The sequence below is a fragment of the Canis lupus genome, chromosome 2 (genome assembly GCF_011100685.1).
Source record: "Canis lupus familiaris isolate Mischka breed German Shepherd chromosome 2, alternate assembly UU_Cfam_GSD_1.0, whole genome shotgun sequence".
In the NCBI taxonomy this organism is placed as follows: Eukaryota; Metazoa; Chordata; class Mammalia; order Carnivora; family Canidae; genus Canis; species Canis lupus.
This window is the reverse complement of record NC_049223.1, coordinates 36,195,487-36,214,283: the sequence shown is the minus strand read 5'-3', so window position 1 is coordinate 36,214,283 and position 18,797 is coordinate 36,195,487. Positions and strand designations below refer to the sequence as shown.

Sequence of the window (18,797 nt, the reverse complement as noted above, 5' to 3'; positions counted from 1 at the left end):
CTCCTCTTTATTTAATCCATTATCTTTTGCAGAAGCAATTTTCACATGCATCTTTAGGAATGTACTGAGTATAAGAGAAGGGAACTTTTTGTGCTGAAAAAGAAAAAAAAAACTGGCTTCAAACCAATTTTTTTGTACTTCGTGAATGATTCTGCATGAATCTGTATGAATAAGGAGTAGAAAAAATTGCCCTGGCAATGAACAAATGCAAACCAAGAAATTAAACACTAATCTACAGCAAAAGTTGCTACACAAGAGACGTTTATTAATGTTCTGTTGTATTTACAGTTTTAACATAGCAAACCAAGGTGAATTACCACTTGGCAGAAAGCACATCATTCTACGTTTATAACTCATTCGGTTCTGCTAACACATTGTAAAAGCAAGTAGTACTACTACAGTATGTTAGGGATCATCTCAAAAGTTCCAAACTAATTCTTTCTTTGCACCTTCGTACCTAATTTCCCTCCCTACTCCAGCCCCTGGCCTAACTATTAGGAGACCTAAAAAAAAGGGGGGGGGAGGGGTATGGATTCTAATCATACAGAATGTCAAGAATTGCATTTTAGTAATTAAGTTGGATTTGTCCTTGCCCTTTTTATTTTATACAGTGACACCACCTTTACAATTTTTTAGGTATATAACACAGAATAAGGTACTGCAAAATTTGGAATGCAGACTATAAAAAATTAATGCTTGTTATTTACCAATTCAGAACATATTCTTGAACACACTTTAAATGTATTTTGCACTATGATTTTGCTTCCAGGTGTTCACAGTACAAATGAATAAATTTCTAGATTAATTTCAACAGCAAGTATGGATTATGTGCAGAAATGCAGTCATAACAAAAGTTTCAACTTTTGAGAAAACCCCTTTAAAATGGCCAGCATTATACATATCTTACACTAAAATACTTAATTCCAAGTTCATTTTGAGATGGAGGATGAATAAAGCAAGACTGCCCCCTACTGACTACAGGGACAAGGCTCATGCTATTTAAAATAACTACAAACCATAGATAAGGCATTATTAATACATCACATACTTGATTGAGAGAGCTTTTTCAAACATTAATCACTAATGATTCAATGATTACAGAATTTTGCATTAACTATTAAAATTTTACACCTAGTAACAAATAAAGAGAAATGATCTTTTTCAACAGTACTTTTATTTTTTTTTTTAAAGCAGGTGATTATTCTTGTGTTCTGCATCTTGATTCACTTCCTGCAGGTGTTCCCTTGCTTCTTGAGAGAGAATTCATAAACGCAGGAAGGCCTTTGCCAGAAAACATCTGCCAGAGAAGGATATTGAATATTGAAACTCTAGTTAGCTTTTTATTTTGGCCAAGAGAAGGATGTAGTCACAAAAGGAGGCAGGATGTTTGGAGACACAAGAAGTACATTTTAACATAGCTTTAAGATTACTATACACTGACATCATACTATTCAATAAACATTAAAATTTTGGTTCCTAAAGTTACCAGGGACTCCAGAACTAGAAAGAACTTGACCACTTTCTCTAAAGCCCATGAGGTCCGGGGTTCCTCTAAACTTCCTCACAAAAGAATGAAATGCAAAGACCTCTTCCTTCACCCTGCACTTAGCCCCACAGTGATGACTGTAACGTGGAGGCCAAGACCCCGCAGAACCCAGTGCACAGGCCATTTTCTGACCCACCTGAAGCTACGATTTACTCTGCCAATTTTGCTAGATACCACACAGAGAAGATTTCCAATAAGGATGCCAATGATGTCATGCTGTACTCAGAGCACGGTAAAGATAAAGGACAACAAGATGAGGAAGGTATGTAATCCCCTAATTGATTAAAAACACATACTCGTTTTTAACCAATTAGGGAAAAAGTCTATTTATTTTAGTCAAAAACAAGTAAAAAAAAAGTCAATTTATCTCTGAAAAAAATTGATAAAACTATTATTTTTAAAATTTACTTATTTTTTAAAAAAGATTTACTTATTCTAGAGAGAGAGAGCGAGAGAGACAGAGAGACAGAGAGAGGCAGAGACACAGGCAGAGGGAGAAGAAGCAGGCTCCAATGTAGGGAGCCTGATGTGGGACTCGATCCTAGGTCTCCAGGATCACACCCTGGGCCGAAGGCAGATGCTCAACCACTGAGCCACCCAGGCATCCCAGTAAAACTAATTTTTAAAAAGGAACAGATGTGACTGAAATACTCAAAATAATGTCCATATGTTATATATTTTTTAAGTCCAATTTTCATCTAATACTCTGAGGCATTTCTATATTGGTGTAATTGTTTTGGTTTTCATGGAAATACTGGGGAAAAGCATAAGGAACTTCAGATATTTGTGCTAAAAAAAAAAAAAAAAAAAAACACTAAAGAAGGACCCCTGGGTGGCTCAGCGGTTGAGCACCTGTCTTCAGCTCAGGTCATGATGCTGAGGTCCTGGGATCGAGTCCCATATCGGTCTCCCTGCATGGAGCCTGCTTCTCCCTCCGCCTATGTCTCTGCCCCTCTGTGTCTCTCATGAATAAATAAAATCTTAAAAAAAAAAAAAAAAAAACAGTAAAGAGATATACACTTAAGTATTTGAGAAAGTACCTTGGGTACACCCTGCACCAAGGAGAGTTGGACAGGCTCATATGCTGGCCCTAAGCTAAGCTCCCTTTTCACCTTTCAAAATTCCTGTAAAAGCTACAAGCACCCTTTTCTATCTCTTCTGACTAGACAACTGCATCAATCTTCAAAAGGCTGACATGACATGATGCACAGGAGCTACAACAATAGCAGAAATCAACATATGAAAAAAAACTTTTAAAAAATCAACATATGGTTTTTAAACTGTTAATACTCTCCCATATTCCAAATTCAGCTGGTATCCAAGGAAACCAGCACTACTGACACAAGAGCAACTTTTGTTTAGGTTGAAAGGCCTCAGGATGTGCAGGGACAAAGACATGCAAACATAAAGAACTCAAAAAACCAAGTAGCAAAAGGAGTATCAGCAGACCCATGTCAAAAGGAGGTTATCGCCAGGGGGCTGGACTTATTACAAACTGAAGTAACTTCAGTTTTATCAGTTTCCTTTAACAGATGAAAACTAATGTAATTGTTCCGATTCACCAAAACACTAGAATCTGCAGGAACATATGATACAGCCCAGATAACTATCTGGCCACTTTCCTTAGACCATGCTGCCTCCAGAGGTAAATTAGCTTTAGTAGATCCCTCAAAGTCAGAGCCACCCAGCAAACATTAAAATCCCATACACCTCGCTAGGTTAGTAACGGGTAATCTCAATTACCGTACAGACTCCAGATGAAAATGACTGCTAGAGAGGTGCTCACTGCTCTCTTAAGACTCAGAGGCCTGTTCACATGGACCTGATTCACAAGTTGTTACAAAAACTATGCTGTAACACAACTGGAGGAAAGAAAGGTTTTAGGGACTACAGACTTCATTACTGAATTGTAGATGAGATCACTTCAGAAACAAAAGGAGCCAAGAACCTACAGATCATTTACTTTCAAGAGGAAGACAACCCTTTTTTTCCTGAACATTATACAATTGTTTTAAGCAAAAATTCCACTAGAAACATTTTTACTATCTCGCTACTTTATAACACAGTCAATAAATCAAACTTTAACTTGAGGTGAACTTCCTTTAATAAATTAAGAGAGATATTAAGGAGGAGGAGGGGAAACTAGAAAGGGAAAAATCAAAGCATTTATCATCACAGGGGGGAAAAATTAAATATCTGGTGTCTAACGTGTACAGCTCACCAGATCACAGGAATCATCTAAATATGAAGGGTCCTATTTCATTAATGTCAGGGCTTACAAAACTTTCTTTCCTGCCAGCACCTGACTGGCTCAGTCAGTTGACCCTTTGCCTTGGGATCAGGTCATGATCTCAGTATCCTGTGATGGAGCTCTGCATCAGGATCCCTGCTCAGTAGGGAGTCTGCTTATCAGACTCAGTAGGGAGTCTGCTTATCAGACTCAGTAGGGAGTCTTCCTATGCTTCTCCCCCACAGCTCATGCAGGTGCCTGTGTGTGCTCTCTCTCTCTCAAAAAAACAAAACAAAACACCAAAACTCTTTCCTGTTTCCTTTTTTTTTTTTTTAAGATTTTATTTATTTATTGAGAGAGAGCAAGAGTGAGAGGAGGAGAGGTAGACTCCTCGCTGAGCAGGGCGCCCAACTGGTGGTGGTAGTGGGGGCGTGATCCCAGGACCCCAGGATCATGACCCGAGCCGAAGGCAGATGCTGTTATAACCAAATGAGCCACTCAACTCAGGTGCTCCTCTTTCCTATTTCAAAAGTGGTTAAAATATTAGAATTTAAAGTCTATTGTGCTACCTATGAGCCAGTACTTTCAGAGTAGTGTTGGATACCAGTTAACTGTGTTACCATGTCCCAGCTCCTGTAGCTAAGCCCTCAACCACTTGACAGCATCAGAGCAAGTGGTACTCCATATAAATTTATTTTCCAGTTAGCTGATAAATAAGAAAAAGCATAAACATTTTACATTTTGACCATTTTAGATAAAGAAGTTTCTTTTTTTTTTATTAAAGATTTTTATTTATTCATGAGAGACACAGAGAGAGGCAGAGACATAGGCAGAGGGAGAAGCAGGCTCCCTGCAGGGACTCGATCCCAGGACCCTGGGGTCGCGACCTGAGCCAAAGGCAGATGCTCAACCACTGAGCCACCCAGGTGCTCTAGATAAAGAGATTTCTTTTTTTTCTTTTAATTTTTTTTTAAATTTTTTTTTTTTTTTGATAAAGAGATTTCTAAAAGGTATCTGTTTCTTTTTAAACAATATAGAAAGAGTATTTACATTTTATTCTTCTGCTTCCTGTACTCAAATACTTCTTGATGCCTCTGGGCCCACCTCTAACAGCTTCATTTGGCTTTTCTCACTGTGGCGTAGGAAACCAGATTTCCTTTTTAAGCTTAAATGAGCTCCCAAAAGGGAACCTGAAAGCAGCTCCTAAGATAGAAGTACATGAACTTTAGTGTGTGGCTTTTAACAACTGCTTTAACTGATTAGAAAGAGGCCTTCTGGGGTCATTTCAAGGTTTGTGTGTATTATATTTTGCGTCACCTGAAAAGTCACTATTCTTACACCTTTTTCTAGTAAAACGCCAGATCTTAGGACTTAATGGGCATTAAGTTATTTTTCTGTTATGGCAAAGCTATTTTCAAAGTCCCTACCCATGTCTTTCTGGCAAAAAGTAAGCCTACAGCTAGCTTTTAACCAGACAACTACATTAAATGAAGTAATAAGAAGTCTCAATGAAAGAAAATCTTAATACCTTACAAGATGGTTTGCTAGCACAACTTCAAATTAAATAAATTTCCTCTGAACTAGAGAAACATTCTACATTTGGATCCATATGAACAGTTCTTACCCCTGTCAATGGACAAAGGAAATTCAGTCCCAAGAGATATTATGGCTTTTCAGATTCACTCTAGGGATACTGACAATTATTAGGAAGTCATTAGAATTCTAAATGCTATTCTAAGTCCCCTAATTTAGAGCTCTGAATCCTCTGGGCATGTCAGAAATGATTTCAAATACTAGAATAGCAAAGTCAGATAGAAAAGTGAAGAAACCTTTTATGCCCTCCACTGGGGGATGCTTGAAGTTTCTGACAACTCAAAAAGCATGCTAAGGCTTCTGACTCCAAAATACAGAGAACAGTAGGCCTAATGTCCCTCACAGCTTTATCAGCATTAATACTAATGACTGTCAACTTCAATTCAGAACCTCAAATAAAGACACTTCACTTTACATTTAGAATACTCCTAATAAAGCACTTCAGAGTTGGGGGCCTGGGTGGCTTAGTTGGTTAAGCCTCTGCCTTGGGCTCAGGTCATGAGCTCAGAGTCCTAGGATCGAGCCCTGCACATCGGGCTCCCTGCTCAGCAGGGAGTCTGCTTCTCCCTCTCCCTCTGTCCTCACTTGTGTTCTGTCAAATAAATAAATGAAATCTTTAAAAAAAATTTTCAGAATTTTTAAGAATCCAAAGAAAACAGTAACAATTTTTATAAATAAAAACTCTTCTATCAGTCTCTAGCAATACAGGAAAACTGAGAAGTTCAAGCTTTCTCCCAATCTGGCTGATATCTGTTATGTATCAGAAACAAGATGAGGAAGGTATGTAATCCCCTAATAAATACCAAAACTTCCTTCTAAGTGAAGAATGAAGAGAAGAGACAGAGGTGCTATCTCAGTCCATTCAGAAATTCAAAGCTATCTTTTCTTTTAAAGATTTTATTTATTTATTCATGAGAGACACACACACTCACAGGCAGAGGGAGAAGCAGGATCCATGCAAGGAGCCCGATGTGGGACTCAATCCCGGGTCTCCAGGATCACACCCCGGGCCGATGGCGGCACTAAACCGCTGAGCCACTGGGGCTGCCCAAAAGCTACCATTTGACTAGACTGATGGAATCTATTATTTTTAAAAGAAAAAGAAGGGGCGCCTGGCTGGCTCAGTTGGTAGAGCATGCAACTCTTGATCTCAGAGTTATAAGTTTGAGCCCATCATTGTGTGCAGAGATTACTTTAAAATAAAATCTTTAAAAAAACCCCAAAAACTAAAAAACAAAGTCTTGCCTCATCTTCAACTAGCCTAGCCCCCTAGATGTAACTCAAAGTTCTCTTCCACAACCCACTCATCCCCAAAAGTCTTAAGGAGCAAAGAGAGAAGTCTAACAAGTCCTATTAGATCTTGTTACCAGAGAGGTCTCTCTCTGGTGTACTCTTTCTCAAGATTCCACAGTTCTTCCTTTTTTTGCAGCTACTGATCTAAGAATCAGCTCTGGGGAAAACCACATAGGAATCAAAGAGGAGCCTCAACACGACCTAGACCTTTTATTCAAGGCAGGGGAATAGGCTCTTTCTCCTTCCTTAAGTTTGACCCTCCTTACCAGCAGAGTGTAATATCAGGGTATGTATGAACTTAAAGAAGGGCACCAGGAAAGTCTCCCTAATTTTAAGTGATGGAAGCCTTGGCGGGCTTGTAAGTAAACCAGGCAAAAGGAGATCCTGATACAGCCAAAGGTTTCTTCACACTGGAGCTCTGGGGCTTAGGGAATCTAATTAAAGCTCAGTGATTAGGCCTGAAAGTCTCCTTCCCAGTACTTTCCTCTAGAACAGTACAACATAAGCAGTGGCTTTAGGATTCAAGATTTAAAGATCTAGGACCTCATAGAGCCAAATATCCTAGCTCCCTGATGACTAAAGACCCCTGACTCTTTTGTATTGTCAGAACATGAGATAATGTTTTCTCCTGTGGTAGTTTTTCTAACTTGCCCTTTTCAACAGTTTTTTATGAAAACATCCTTACTATACTAGAAACTGCTAAAAGGCAAGGACTGTGGCTTCCTTACCTTCTCTGTATTTCCTACCATAGGGGGTAGACTCTACTCTGAACCTGAATAGAAATCTGCAATGTATCACATGATTATACTGGGTCTAGAATAAAGTTTTGTTTAATACCTTTAATAAATAAAGAGAACTCTGGTCCTGGGGAGATTTGAGAAAGTTTCTGGCATCTTCCGAACTTTTGCATAATTGATAAATCCTCTGAGAAACAGGAGAAAGCCTGATTTAAAAAAGAAAAGAATGAGTTTATAATTTCTGTATTAAGTCCCTTCCCCAGAAATATCCGTCCTGATAGCACTACTTCATCATTTTTCCGCTAAAAGCTATGAAAACATAAGCAATTTTCTCCAAAATTTCCTAAGGATTTCCATTAAAACATTTCCAGTTCTCAACAGGAAAACAAAAATCTCAAGAGCCCAAATGAAAGGCTTTGCACATTAAGAATGCGATTGGTCTAAAAGGGAAATAAAATATAAGATGGAGTTAAATATGTACACGTGGCAACCTGAGAAGCATTATCAAAACCTACCTTCTGGGTTCAAAAAAAGTATTTCAAGATAATTAACTCCAAAAAAAAAGAGAGGGGTTATAAAATATTTTTCTCAAGTTAAAAAAACCATCCCTTGGCATGGCATTTTTTCCCTATCAACTATACACATGCTGTCCACTAGATGTCAGGATCCCCTTACCTATTACAATTCTTTTTTTTTTTTTTCCCTCCACACCAATTCTTATATTCTTAATTCTAAACTCTATTTCTCCATTCTTAAAAAATATATACAAGTAGGATACACTTGGCCATTTATTTACGAGGCACTAAGGGAGTAAGACTGATTCTGTGTGTCTACACCAGAAGCTAGCCGTTCACAGTTGACACCTGTTAGAACAATCCATGGGAAAGGTGATGTGCCCCCTAATTAGAAATAGCTCACACACTCCTGGGCCCTCCTCCTTTAGGGCTGGTCCCTGAATCTTAAGACACTTTTTAAAAACACTTTCATGGTGATATAATTCACATACCATGAAGTCCACTCATTTGATGTGTACAGTTTACTGGCTTTAATTTTAGTAGTTATGGAGCTGTACAACCAAAACTATTATCTTTATTTTGGAACATTTTTATCACCCCTAAAAAAAAAATGTGTACCCATTCAGCAATCACTCCTCATTCCCTTTCTGTTTGGCACCAAAAGCAGTAAGTGACTACAGAGCAGAGGTCACCCCATGAAGAGCTGCGTCAGAGAATCCTAGTAAAGTGGAAAGCACACAGCCTAATAGGAGGGGACACCTGCAACAGCTCCCACCAAAAGGTGGGTGCCTTGGGGAAATATAGGCCTGTTCTGCTAGATATCCCAATTTTAAGAAAAGCAAACAAAATTCAGACATTTTATGTGGAAACTCTAGGTTTTTAAATGATGGCGGCTAATAAAAAAAACCTCTGAAAATAACTATGGAACAAACAGACTACAATTACAGGCTGGTTGTAGTTCATAGACTGTCAGCTTGAGAGCTCTGTGTGGGCCTGTTCCTTGCAACAAAACACAACCCCCAAAATTGGTTCTTTCCGCAAGAAAAATTCTAAAAATGACCCAAACACTGTGTCCAAACGCACAAATGATATCCAAAGCCTCACTGTTTTTCTGCTTACTAGTGAACAGTAAGATAGACAGAATGATCAATTAATTACAAGTATTATAAATTCATCTTCCATGAAACTTTAATATAGGAAGATAATTAAGTTTCTTTAAATTATCTATGCTGTCAACGATCAACCTGAAAATATGCTTAGTGGCTCTTTTTTCGGTCCATTCAGTATTTGGCTTGGGGGAAAAAGGAGAGGTAGCCTTTTTCTTAAAGATACAATTTTGTGAATAAGCAACCCAGAAACTATTCCTTAAAGTAACTCTTCTCTGGGCATTTTTATTATTAAGCATCTTAATAATTAAGGGTGGGGGGAAATCATGACTTCTCTTTCCGTGAAATTTCAATGACCATTATTAGCAGAGTAGATGATGCTGTTGGAGAGGTGGGGGCTGATATGATGTAAGACTTGTATTTTCCAATTAAATTTTATGTTCAGCAATGCATGGTCTATCACCACAGGCAAAGCAGGTAAGTCCTGAGTGTATTAAGCAACTACTGGACAGGGGTGTACACTGTACTAACCAGATCCATCAGCAGCATTGCCACCAGGGATCTTAATTAAGGAGGCAATAAGAAGGCCCTAAACAGGACACGGGAAAAGTGATATCAAAGAAGCAGGTGAGGCCATTATACCATCTTAAACAGCTACAGGATGGCTCTGCTATAATTCTGTAGAATACAGAATTACATACATATATGTATTCTATAGGCCTCATTGCAAAATCATTCTTATTCTCACCAAAGAATTCTGGAAACCCAATACTGATTCCTCCGGAAGTTCTGTCAAGCAAAGCTATACATTTTGTTTCCTGCTGACAGAGTCAACTGAAAATTGGCCACATAGACTCCTGAGTAGTTCAACTGGTTACAATCTTTTGTGAACCCTTTTATGGCAGTAATTATCCAGGAGAAAATAACCGACAGACTATAAAGTCATCTTATTAGTATGTCCACCGGTCACATGGGAAATCTGAGAAATATGTATGAATGGGTTAGGAAAAAAAAAAAATCGACCACCAAGAGACGCTTTATTAATATAATAATGGTGATGGCAACCTAATCTTTAAGAAATATTTTTAAAAATTATTTATTAGGGTTGGAAGGAAGATGAGGGTTTACTAAAAGTAATTTTACTTCTAAAATTTAACACTATCTTTTCTCTCCACTGTCTATGTTAAAAAGCACTTACCTAAAACCAGGAACACCCACCAGAGCCAGTACTGACCATCAAAATATCCAGGGAAATAGGTGGAAAACTGAAAAATAAAGCAAATAAGTTTGTTTGTTTATTTTTATAATGAGGTTAAAACCTCATTTTCTTTTTTAAAGATTTTCATTTATTCATGAGAGAGAGAGAGAGAGAGAGAGAGAGGCAGAGACACAGTCAGAGGGAGAAGCAGGCCCCACGCAGAGAGCCTAATGTGGAACTTGATCCCGGGACTCCAGGATCACACCCCAGACCAAAGGCAGGCGCTAAACCTCTGAGCCACCCAGGGATCTCCCTAGAAATATGTTTTGATGAAACTTTTACTTTGCTTACTCAGTCCCAAAACTATTTGTTCTTGGTATGCCTCAACCTTGGAAGCTTTACTATGAATATCATAATAATCCCCCATTCCTTTGCCAAATAATGGCACATTCTGGTCATTGGGAAGTGAGGGTTGCTGAGGTTTTCTTGCACTTAGAAAAGAAAGAGAAGAAATAAGTTTTCTTTCTTCTGCTGAACACAGCTGTGCTTCTGATGTGATGCCTGAAACTGCCATAGCCATTTGAATCCTGAGGGAGGAGCACCTCTACCAATAGGACAGCAATCGTCCCTAATGATGTCACTGAATAAGCAAAACAGATATGGTGATCCTCCATGTCAGGACTTGTTTTCATGGGAAATAAATTTTTCCCACTGTTTTCTAAGCCATTTTGAGCTCAGTTTTCTATTACTCAGACAAAGCCATCCTGATACAAGTTGATTCATTCAATTCAGTTTTAACATTTTAGTCAGCTTAGTGAAACTTCTGGTTAAAAAAAAAAGACTGCTAACTAATGTTATCTGTTTTCTATTGGGGGCTTTATTATCTGAAAATTTAATGCAGTTTGAGCATTAAAATACAGTATTTGGGCAGCCCGGGTGACTCAGCGGTTTAGCACCGCCTTGTCGGGCTCCCCTCCATGGAGCCTGCTTCTCCTGTCTCTGCCTCTCTCTCTCTCTGTCATGAATAAATAAATAAATAAATCTTTTTAAAAAATCCTTTAAAAAAATACAGTATTTTATTTCTTAATAGGAATAACAATTTAAGATTTAGGGAGGGAATGAAAAAGCTCTTTAGTGCTTGGGTTCTTCACCTAAGTCCATGTCTTAGATGAGTATGTATTAGCTGCTTGGGGGAAAAAGTTCCTAACTCCTAAAAGATTCTCAAAGGAACTCAGAATCCTAAAAATGTTAACAACTGGTCAGAATAAATACATATGAAAAAGTCCAGTGTCCAGTCAATACCCAATAATTAGTTAATAATGACAATTAATGATGAATACATTGATTTTATCTATTAAGTTGACAAAAGCAATAAACTTACCTGAAATCACAATATATTTTAAGAGATTAGATCTTTTAAAGTATAAATTACTTCAGTAATTTGGACTACCTGATAACTCCCAAATCACTGAAGATTTCTAATATATTTTAGAGATAAGGCCCCCCCAATGGAGTAGCACTTGTAAACAATTTCAGTTCCAAAACATTTTGGCAGAACCAACGATGCTGCTAATAAACAACCCTGGAAGGGAGGGAGAAAGGAGAGAGAAGCAAAGAGCAGGAAAGAGGGAAGAAGAAAAACCAAAACTTCAGTAGAATTAATGTGAGGAATGCCTGCTTTTGATGAGACACCAAAGAAGTGGTATTTTCTTTTTATTACAAAAACTAATTTCAGAACAAACACACATTATAGACATTAACAGCAGAGAAAGCAAATTGTGAACATCCTATAGGATGTTGCCTTGGGACACCAATATTCACTAGATTTAACTATAAAACTTACACGCATGAACCATCTGCAACTGATTTAGGTTCAACTTCATGAAACCAGAACAAAGACAAACCTAAAATCATTTTAAATGTAGAAATAATGTGAAAAGAAAAAAATCAAATAATCAGTTATTCTACTGATTGTTTCTCTACAGGGTCTATATTTTCTGGTATAAACTTACCCTGACAATCAGGATCCACTTAATTAGAGAGAGACCAAATCCTGAAATGGCCCCATACCTTCCTGCAGCTGAGGTGGTCAGGCAAAAAGACAGAAAAAATCCAATCCAGTTAAAGAGGAATGCCACTGTAAGAGAGAAGAAAAAAAACCCTGTGAGACACACATCCTGTTACCCAAGAAGCAAGAGTGCCCTCTACATGTGCTTTTGCTTCAATGGGTTTTCCAGGGATAAAAGACAGCCCCAGCCCAGCCCACCCACCATAACCCTTGCCTTATCTCCCCCCAAAAATCTATTCTCTGTCCTCTTCCCCAAAACAAACAAGAAATCGTCTGCTCTGAATATCAGGTAATTACATTATGTCTACTGCTATTCACTTTCAAAAATGCCTTAACATTCACCAAACTGTATACTTAGGACTTGTACACTTCAGTAAATAAAATCTGATTCAGGTTTTTCATCTTTCTATGAATTCTGACAGCTTCATAACACACCACCTTTAAAAGCACTGCATTTCCTTTATATCTTATCTTTTTAATATAGCAAATAAAAAATAGTCACTCACTTCTAAGTGACACATGGAAAGATGAATGCAAAAATAACATGAAGGAGGGGCAGCCCGGTTGGCTCAGCTGTTTAGCGCCACCTTCAGCCCAGGGCCTGATCCTGGAGACCCGGGATCAAGTCCCGCATCGGGCTCCCTGCGTGGAGCCTGCTTCTGCTTCTGCCTGTGTCCCTGCCTCTCTTTCTCTTTCTCTATCTCTGTGTCTCTCATGAATAAATAAATAAAATCTTAAAACAAAACAAAAAACAACAAAAATAACATGAAGGAGGCAAAAAAAAGTTCAGTTGACTTTGATCTGTCAGAAAATAGAAGCATGCAAAAAAATCCATCAGATTAATAATAATAAGGCCTTTAATTCCTACTCTACAGGTCAGGTACGAGTCAGAGCAATGCTAAGGGTCTTTGCGGACCTAAAAGATGAGGCTTAGTTCATAAAAAAATATAGCATTCCCCAAACTGCTTCAGTTATATTTTCTATATTCATAGAAATAGAAGATAAACAGAATATTAAGATAAAAGTGAACTAAGCTCTGAACATCTTAGTAAAAGGCATCAAATAAACATATATATTAAAATAATAGTTCAACTAGTCATTTTAATTCAGTCATATTCACCCATAATTCAAAGCACTCTGATTTGTGGGAAGTGGTTCTGCTATGTGTATTTACTTACTGAAAAAAGTTAACATGAAAATCCCATCATTTCCTATCCTCAGCTGGTCAGCATCATCAAAGTCATCCCGACCCACAAAATCCTCATCCTAAATGAAAAGAGAAAGAGTAAGGTAAATTCCCAATGAATTATTCATAAGCAAATGAAAGGCATCACAAAAAGGGGATAAAAATGAGTACAAAGAGAAAATTTACTGAGTTGGCTCAATTTAAAACTATGAACATTAAAAGGCTCATTATGTGTTAAAAATTTCATTTTGTCTTTTAAGACAATTAGAGAAGAAACAAAACTTTCTTCTATTTCTATAGGTTTTTTTTTTTTTTTAAAGATTTTATTTATTTATTCATGGGAGACACAGAGAGAGAGAGAAAGAGGCAGAGACAGAGGCAGAGGGAGAAGCAGGCTCCATGCAGGGAGCCCTATGTGGGACTCGATCCTGGGACCCCAGGATCATGCCCTGAGCCAAAGGCAGACGCCCAAGCACTGAGCCACCCAGGCATCCCTATCTTTATAGTTTTCTAAATGAATTGTTCATTTTATAACCCAAGTTCTTTAACAATGAGGTTCAAAAATTATAAAGTTCAACGAGAAGTATTCACTCATATTTATCTAAAGAAAAGATATCTATTTGGCTTAAATTTGGCTTACGTTCTAGAATTAGTAATCCAGGGCCTGCTGGGGGGCCCAGAATATTAGTAATCCAGAACCTATTAAGAAACTGAAATGCTTTGTGAGACATGGGAGAAAAAGGATAGAATGATCACATATGAAGAGGCTCAGGGCTGCCCACAGCTCAACTCCATGACCCATCTGTTCACATTAGCAGATAGGTCTGAAACAACCACACTTCCAAGCTTATTGGCAAATAGCATCTTTTCCATCCTAACTTGAAATCAAAATACTCCAAGTCTAGAAGGAACATGATCCTCACCAACATTAACATCAACTATGTGTCCCACCTTTTCAACTGATGTACATTATATGTTGAGATACTGAAAAACGTATGAATACATACTTAAAAGTTACATGTATACACAGTTCAATTCAATAAAAGTTCCCCAAATGAGGGCAGCCCCAGTGGCTCAGCAGTGTAGCGCCGCCTTCGGCCTAAGGTGTGATCCTGGAGACCCGGGATTGAGTCACATGTTGGGCTCCCTGAATGGAGCCTGCTTTCTCCCTCTGTCTGTGTCTGTGCCCCTCTCTCTGTGTCTCTCATGAATAAATAAAATCTTAAAAAATAAATAAATAAAATAAAGGTTCCCCAAATGAAAAAAAAGAAACAACAAATCTTTAGGACAATCCAAACTCTCCCTACGCAGATAAAAAGGGGGTGGGAAGCCCATAACAAGCTGTGGTTTGCCTAGGTAGGGGGTTACTGGAGAACGAAGTGTCAGTGGCAGCTTCCATTTCTAATAACACATTACTTCTGTTAGAAATTCTTACAATAATGTATTTGGCTTATATTTTTTTTAAATATTAAATACCCAGTTTCTGACTTCCTATTAAGAAAAATAATGCTTTGCCTAATTATTAGACACTAATTAGTTTTTTTGCATCAATACTCAAAGATATACTACAAAAGGACATGGAAGTAATTTCTAGTAATAATAATATTACAGGTGCCTTCTAACTGTTCTTGCTGTCCTGGGTATCTCTACTACTAGACTCCTACAAATTGTTGCTGACTTAATGTTTCCTAAAACACCATTCTTGTCTTACCACATTCCTGCTAAAAAACTGAAACAGTCTGTGTGACCTCTATGTAAGTCTAAATGCCTCAGCATAGCATTCAGAACACTCCACAACCTATAGTCTGGTCATAAATTCTTTGCTCAAGCAAAATCAATTTCTACATTCACAGACCCTACCCCCTACCAGGCTCAATTCACATCTGCTTTCTGCCCTTTCCCCTCTGGAATGTTCTTATCCATTAAAACTCAGTGTCCATTTCAAATTCCATCTTCCCCATAATCACACAGTAAAAAGTCACAGCTCTTAAAGCTCACTATATCCTTGTACTACTGCTTAGATACCAGTATTTGTGGGCCTTTTCCCCAGCTATATTTAAGTGCTTGTACAGCAGGAATATCGCCTTATTCAAAGTTACATAGCACACTGTATAAAGTTCTCTACACATTTGCTAAATAATGTTTGAAAAATTCCTAATTATGTATACTTGCCAAATAAAAGTATTCTAAGGAGTTCAGTTATTAATCAGAGCTAATATCCCGATGTATTTCCATCGGACAGTTACCATACAGTCTAAAAGGACTACAGAATACACATAGGCCTTTGGAGTCTAGAGTATCTGGGTGTGACCCTCACTTATGCTACTTATTAACTACATTACTTTGGGCAAATTACTTAATCTCTCTGGGCCTCAATTTTTGCATCTGTACATGGGGACAATATAATATCTACCTCACAAGTTACTGTGAGGACTAGAAACAATACATTGGAAACTGAACACAGTATCAAGCATGTTATTTGCTTCCAATACATGGTTATTATATTAAGACTGTTTTGCCCTTAGACCATAAGCTCCTTGAAGATTGCTAGTTTCTCCTTACAGCCTACACTGGGCTTACATTATTATTTTTGTCAAGCAGTGGTTTCAGAAGCCCCATCACTCATAGTAGTTGTGGTCTGTAAACAGTTCACTACCCTAAGGCCTGAACTTCTGGGGCCTATGCCACTGCACTGCCCAGGCTAAACTGCTGTTTTTGTTCTCATTGTTCATGTTAGTTTCCTGTCAGGACTAGAGTCTGCAACCCTGACTGCCCCACATTCCAATGGATTCCCAATGGATCTTACCCCATCTTTTCCCAGTATCTGGCCTAAGGCCCCTATCTTCCATCAGCTTCAATTTAGATGAGTATTTATGAAATCACATCTAGCTATTTGCAGATCTGACATTAACAACAAAGAATCCCTCAAAGTTTTCTCTTGGTTTTCATCATACCCAGCCCCCACTCCCATGAATCAACATCAGGCTAGATGGGATCTGAATTCACTATGTACTCACAGAGGAGCCATCTGGACTGCTGCTGGCTCATCGACATTATGGCAGGGGGCCTTTCTACAAGCTTAATTCTATAAAGTTGAACTTATTCTCTCTCTAGATCTCCCTAGCAGCTATCTACCTCATACCAAAATATGAAATGTGCAGGATCAAGGTCAAGTCAGTGTATTTCCTAAATCAGCCCCTGCTCTAAGACAGGGGCTTTCGTGGCAGAAAAGTTGAGAAAATGGTGGTAATAGTACAGACAGAAAAAATAAGCTGGCCTGACTAGTGATCTTCTGTTGATTTATACCTTTTACTGCATCATTTTCAGGAAGAATTAAGAGTTTATTACCCCAAAAGAAAATGTACCTGTTTTTAAAAATTAGCTGTACCTGGGGCACCTGGGTGGCTCAGCTGGTTAAGTCTCTGCCTTTGGCTCAAGTCATGGTCCAAGGGTCCTAGGATCAAGCCCTGTGGTGGGCTCTGTGCTCAACAAGGAGTCTAGTTTTCCCTCTCCCTCTAACCCTTCCCCCACTCATTCTCTCTCTCTCTGTCTCTCTCTCTCTCTGTCTCTCTCGTTCTCAAATAAATGAAATCTTTAAAAACCCAACTAGCTATACTTTTACTAATCAGTACAATCATAAATAATATATCAAAAGTGGGTAATGAAAAGAACCTAATTCCCATTTAGCAGCCAGCAAGTGACATGGTAAATTGGACTTACTCTTCCAGGAACCAAGGGGATAGTAGCTTCAGCCTTGGTTCTCTCAGCTTCATCGTAGGTGGGCAGTGTTGTTGCCACATTGTAAGATGGAGGCTTTGGAAATCCACACTCATCTTTGTAGTCAAAATATGCTGCAGAATAAAAAGGAAGTCACAATTATATGACCATTAGCTAAACTGAGGAAAAAGATTTTCACTAACTCCTGGCATACAAAAACCAGCCATTCCTTTAAGAGTACATATAGAATAATGAATCAAATGTTTTGTATGAATGTAAGAGATCAAGAATTATTTTTAAACTTATTCACCTTTCAATTATTACATTTATTCACTTAAATCACTTTGCCCTCTCTTCCAAATGCCTTTGGACACTTTTTTCCAACTGTTACATAGTATGTTCACAATTTTAATAGTGGCATAAAGACAACATGTAAGCCAAAAATACCTCACCGGTATGTCTGTAAACTGTACCATGGTTTCCCTCCCATTTATAAATAGGAAAACCAACTTAATAAAAAAGTTAAAATTCATTTCTCACAGGTTTGCTTTAGCACTTTGACTCTTACACATTAGTTTTACCAGGTACTGTTTTGTATGATGTGCCTAAGGTAACTAATTCAGTTACAGAGGCATTATTTATTTGAATTAAATATTTCATTTCCTCTTTTTAATGTTACATCTTCATTCTCATTAACTCCTATTATAAGAAGTTCGATATTTATTAGAAAAGAGCTATTCAGGGCAGCCCCGGTGGCCTAGCGGTTTAGCGCCTGCCTTCAGTCCAGGGTGTGATCCTGAGGCCCCAGGATCGAGTCCCACATCGGGACTTAATCTGGTCATAAATTTCTATAAAAATCTAGAGTAAGTATTATAATTAATTGTAAATTTTTAAAAGTTTTCTTCCCTAAGATTAGAGAATTGGGACAAAAATGCCTACTCTCAGTACTTCTTATCAAACATTACCTCAAAGGTCCTACTAGTTGATGTAATATGGCAAGAAAAGGAAAAGTAAGACATTAAGTATAAGAAGGGAAGAAAATAATTGTCCTTAATCATGGAGAACATGATTGTAGATGTATCAAACCCAAGAGTATCTACAAACTGTTAGAATATATTATTTAAGCAAGTCTCTGCATACAAAGTCTCTAGATGGGTGTAAACCATCAACTGTATTTCCATATACCAGCAACAAATAGAAAATAAAACTACATATGGAACATTTTTTTACATTATGAGGAATAAGTCTACTAATAAATATTCAAGTTCTCCATACTGAAACCTACAAAATACTACTGAGAGGATTAAAGATCTTAATTAGATTGAGAGATATGTCATGTTTATAAACTGGAAGCATTATTATAAAGATGTTAATTCTCTTCAAACTGACCCCCCAGATTCAGCGCAATTCCAACTACAATTCCAGTTTTTGTTTTGTTACACTTTATGGAAATTGACAAGCTAATTGTAACACTTTTATGGAAATACAAAAGGCCAAGAAAAGCCAAAGCAATCTTGAAAAACAAAATGTCTGAATGACCTGCATTACCAGATATCAGATTATAAAACTTTATAATTAAAACAGTAAAAGATGGGCATAAATATAAAT

The 18,797-nt window shown here is 37.8% G+C and overlaps 1 protein-coding gene across 2 annotated transcripts in view; it reads right to left on the bottom strand.

The window, feature by feature from the left end:
• Window positions 1-244: 244 nt before the first annotated feature.
• The window catches only part of NDFIP1 (Nedd4 family interacting protein 1), a 51,897-nt gene continuing 33,344 nt past the window's right edge, over window positions 245-18,797 (bottom strand). Inside the window, exons 3-8 of one of the 2 annotated variants that reach the window (XM_038530476.1) lie at window positions 17,193-17,323; window positions 13,465-13,552; window positions 12,231-12,355; window positions 10,219-10,285; window positions 7,500-7,605; window positions 245-1,297 (exon numbers count right to left, since the gene is read on the bottom strand). In XM_038530476.1, the coding sequence (XP_038386404.1) occupies window positions 7,502-7,605; window positions 10,219-10,285; window positions 12,231-12,355; window positions 13,465-13,552; window positions 17,193-17,323 (515 nt within the window). In that variant the 3' untranslated portion in view covers window positions 245-1,297; window positions 7,500-7,501. Of the gene's footprint in view, window positions 1,298-4,862; window positions 4,980-7,499; window positions 7,606-10,218; window positions 10,286-12,230; window positions 12,356-13,464; window positions 13,553-17,192; window positions 17,324-18,797 lie in introns of those variants that run through there. The other variant, XM_038530474.1, reaches the window with a different exon arrangement.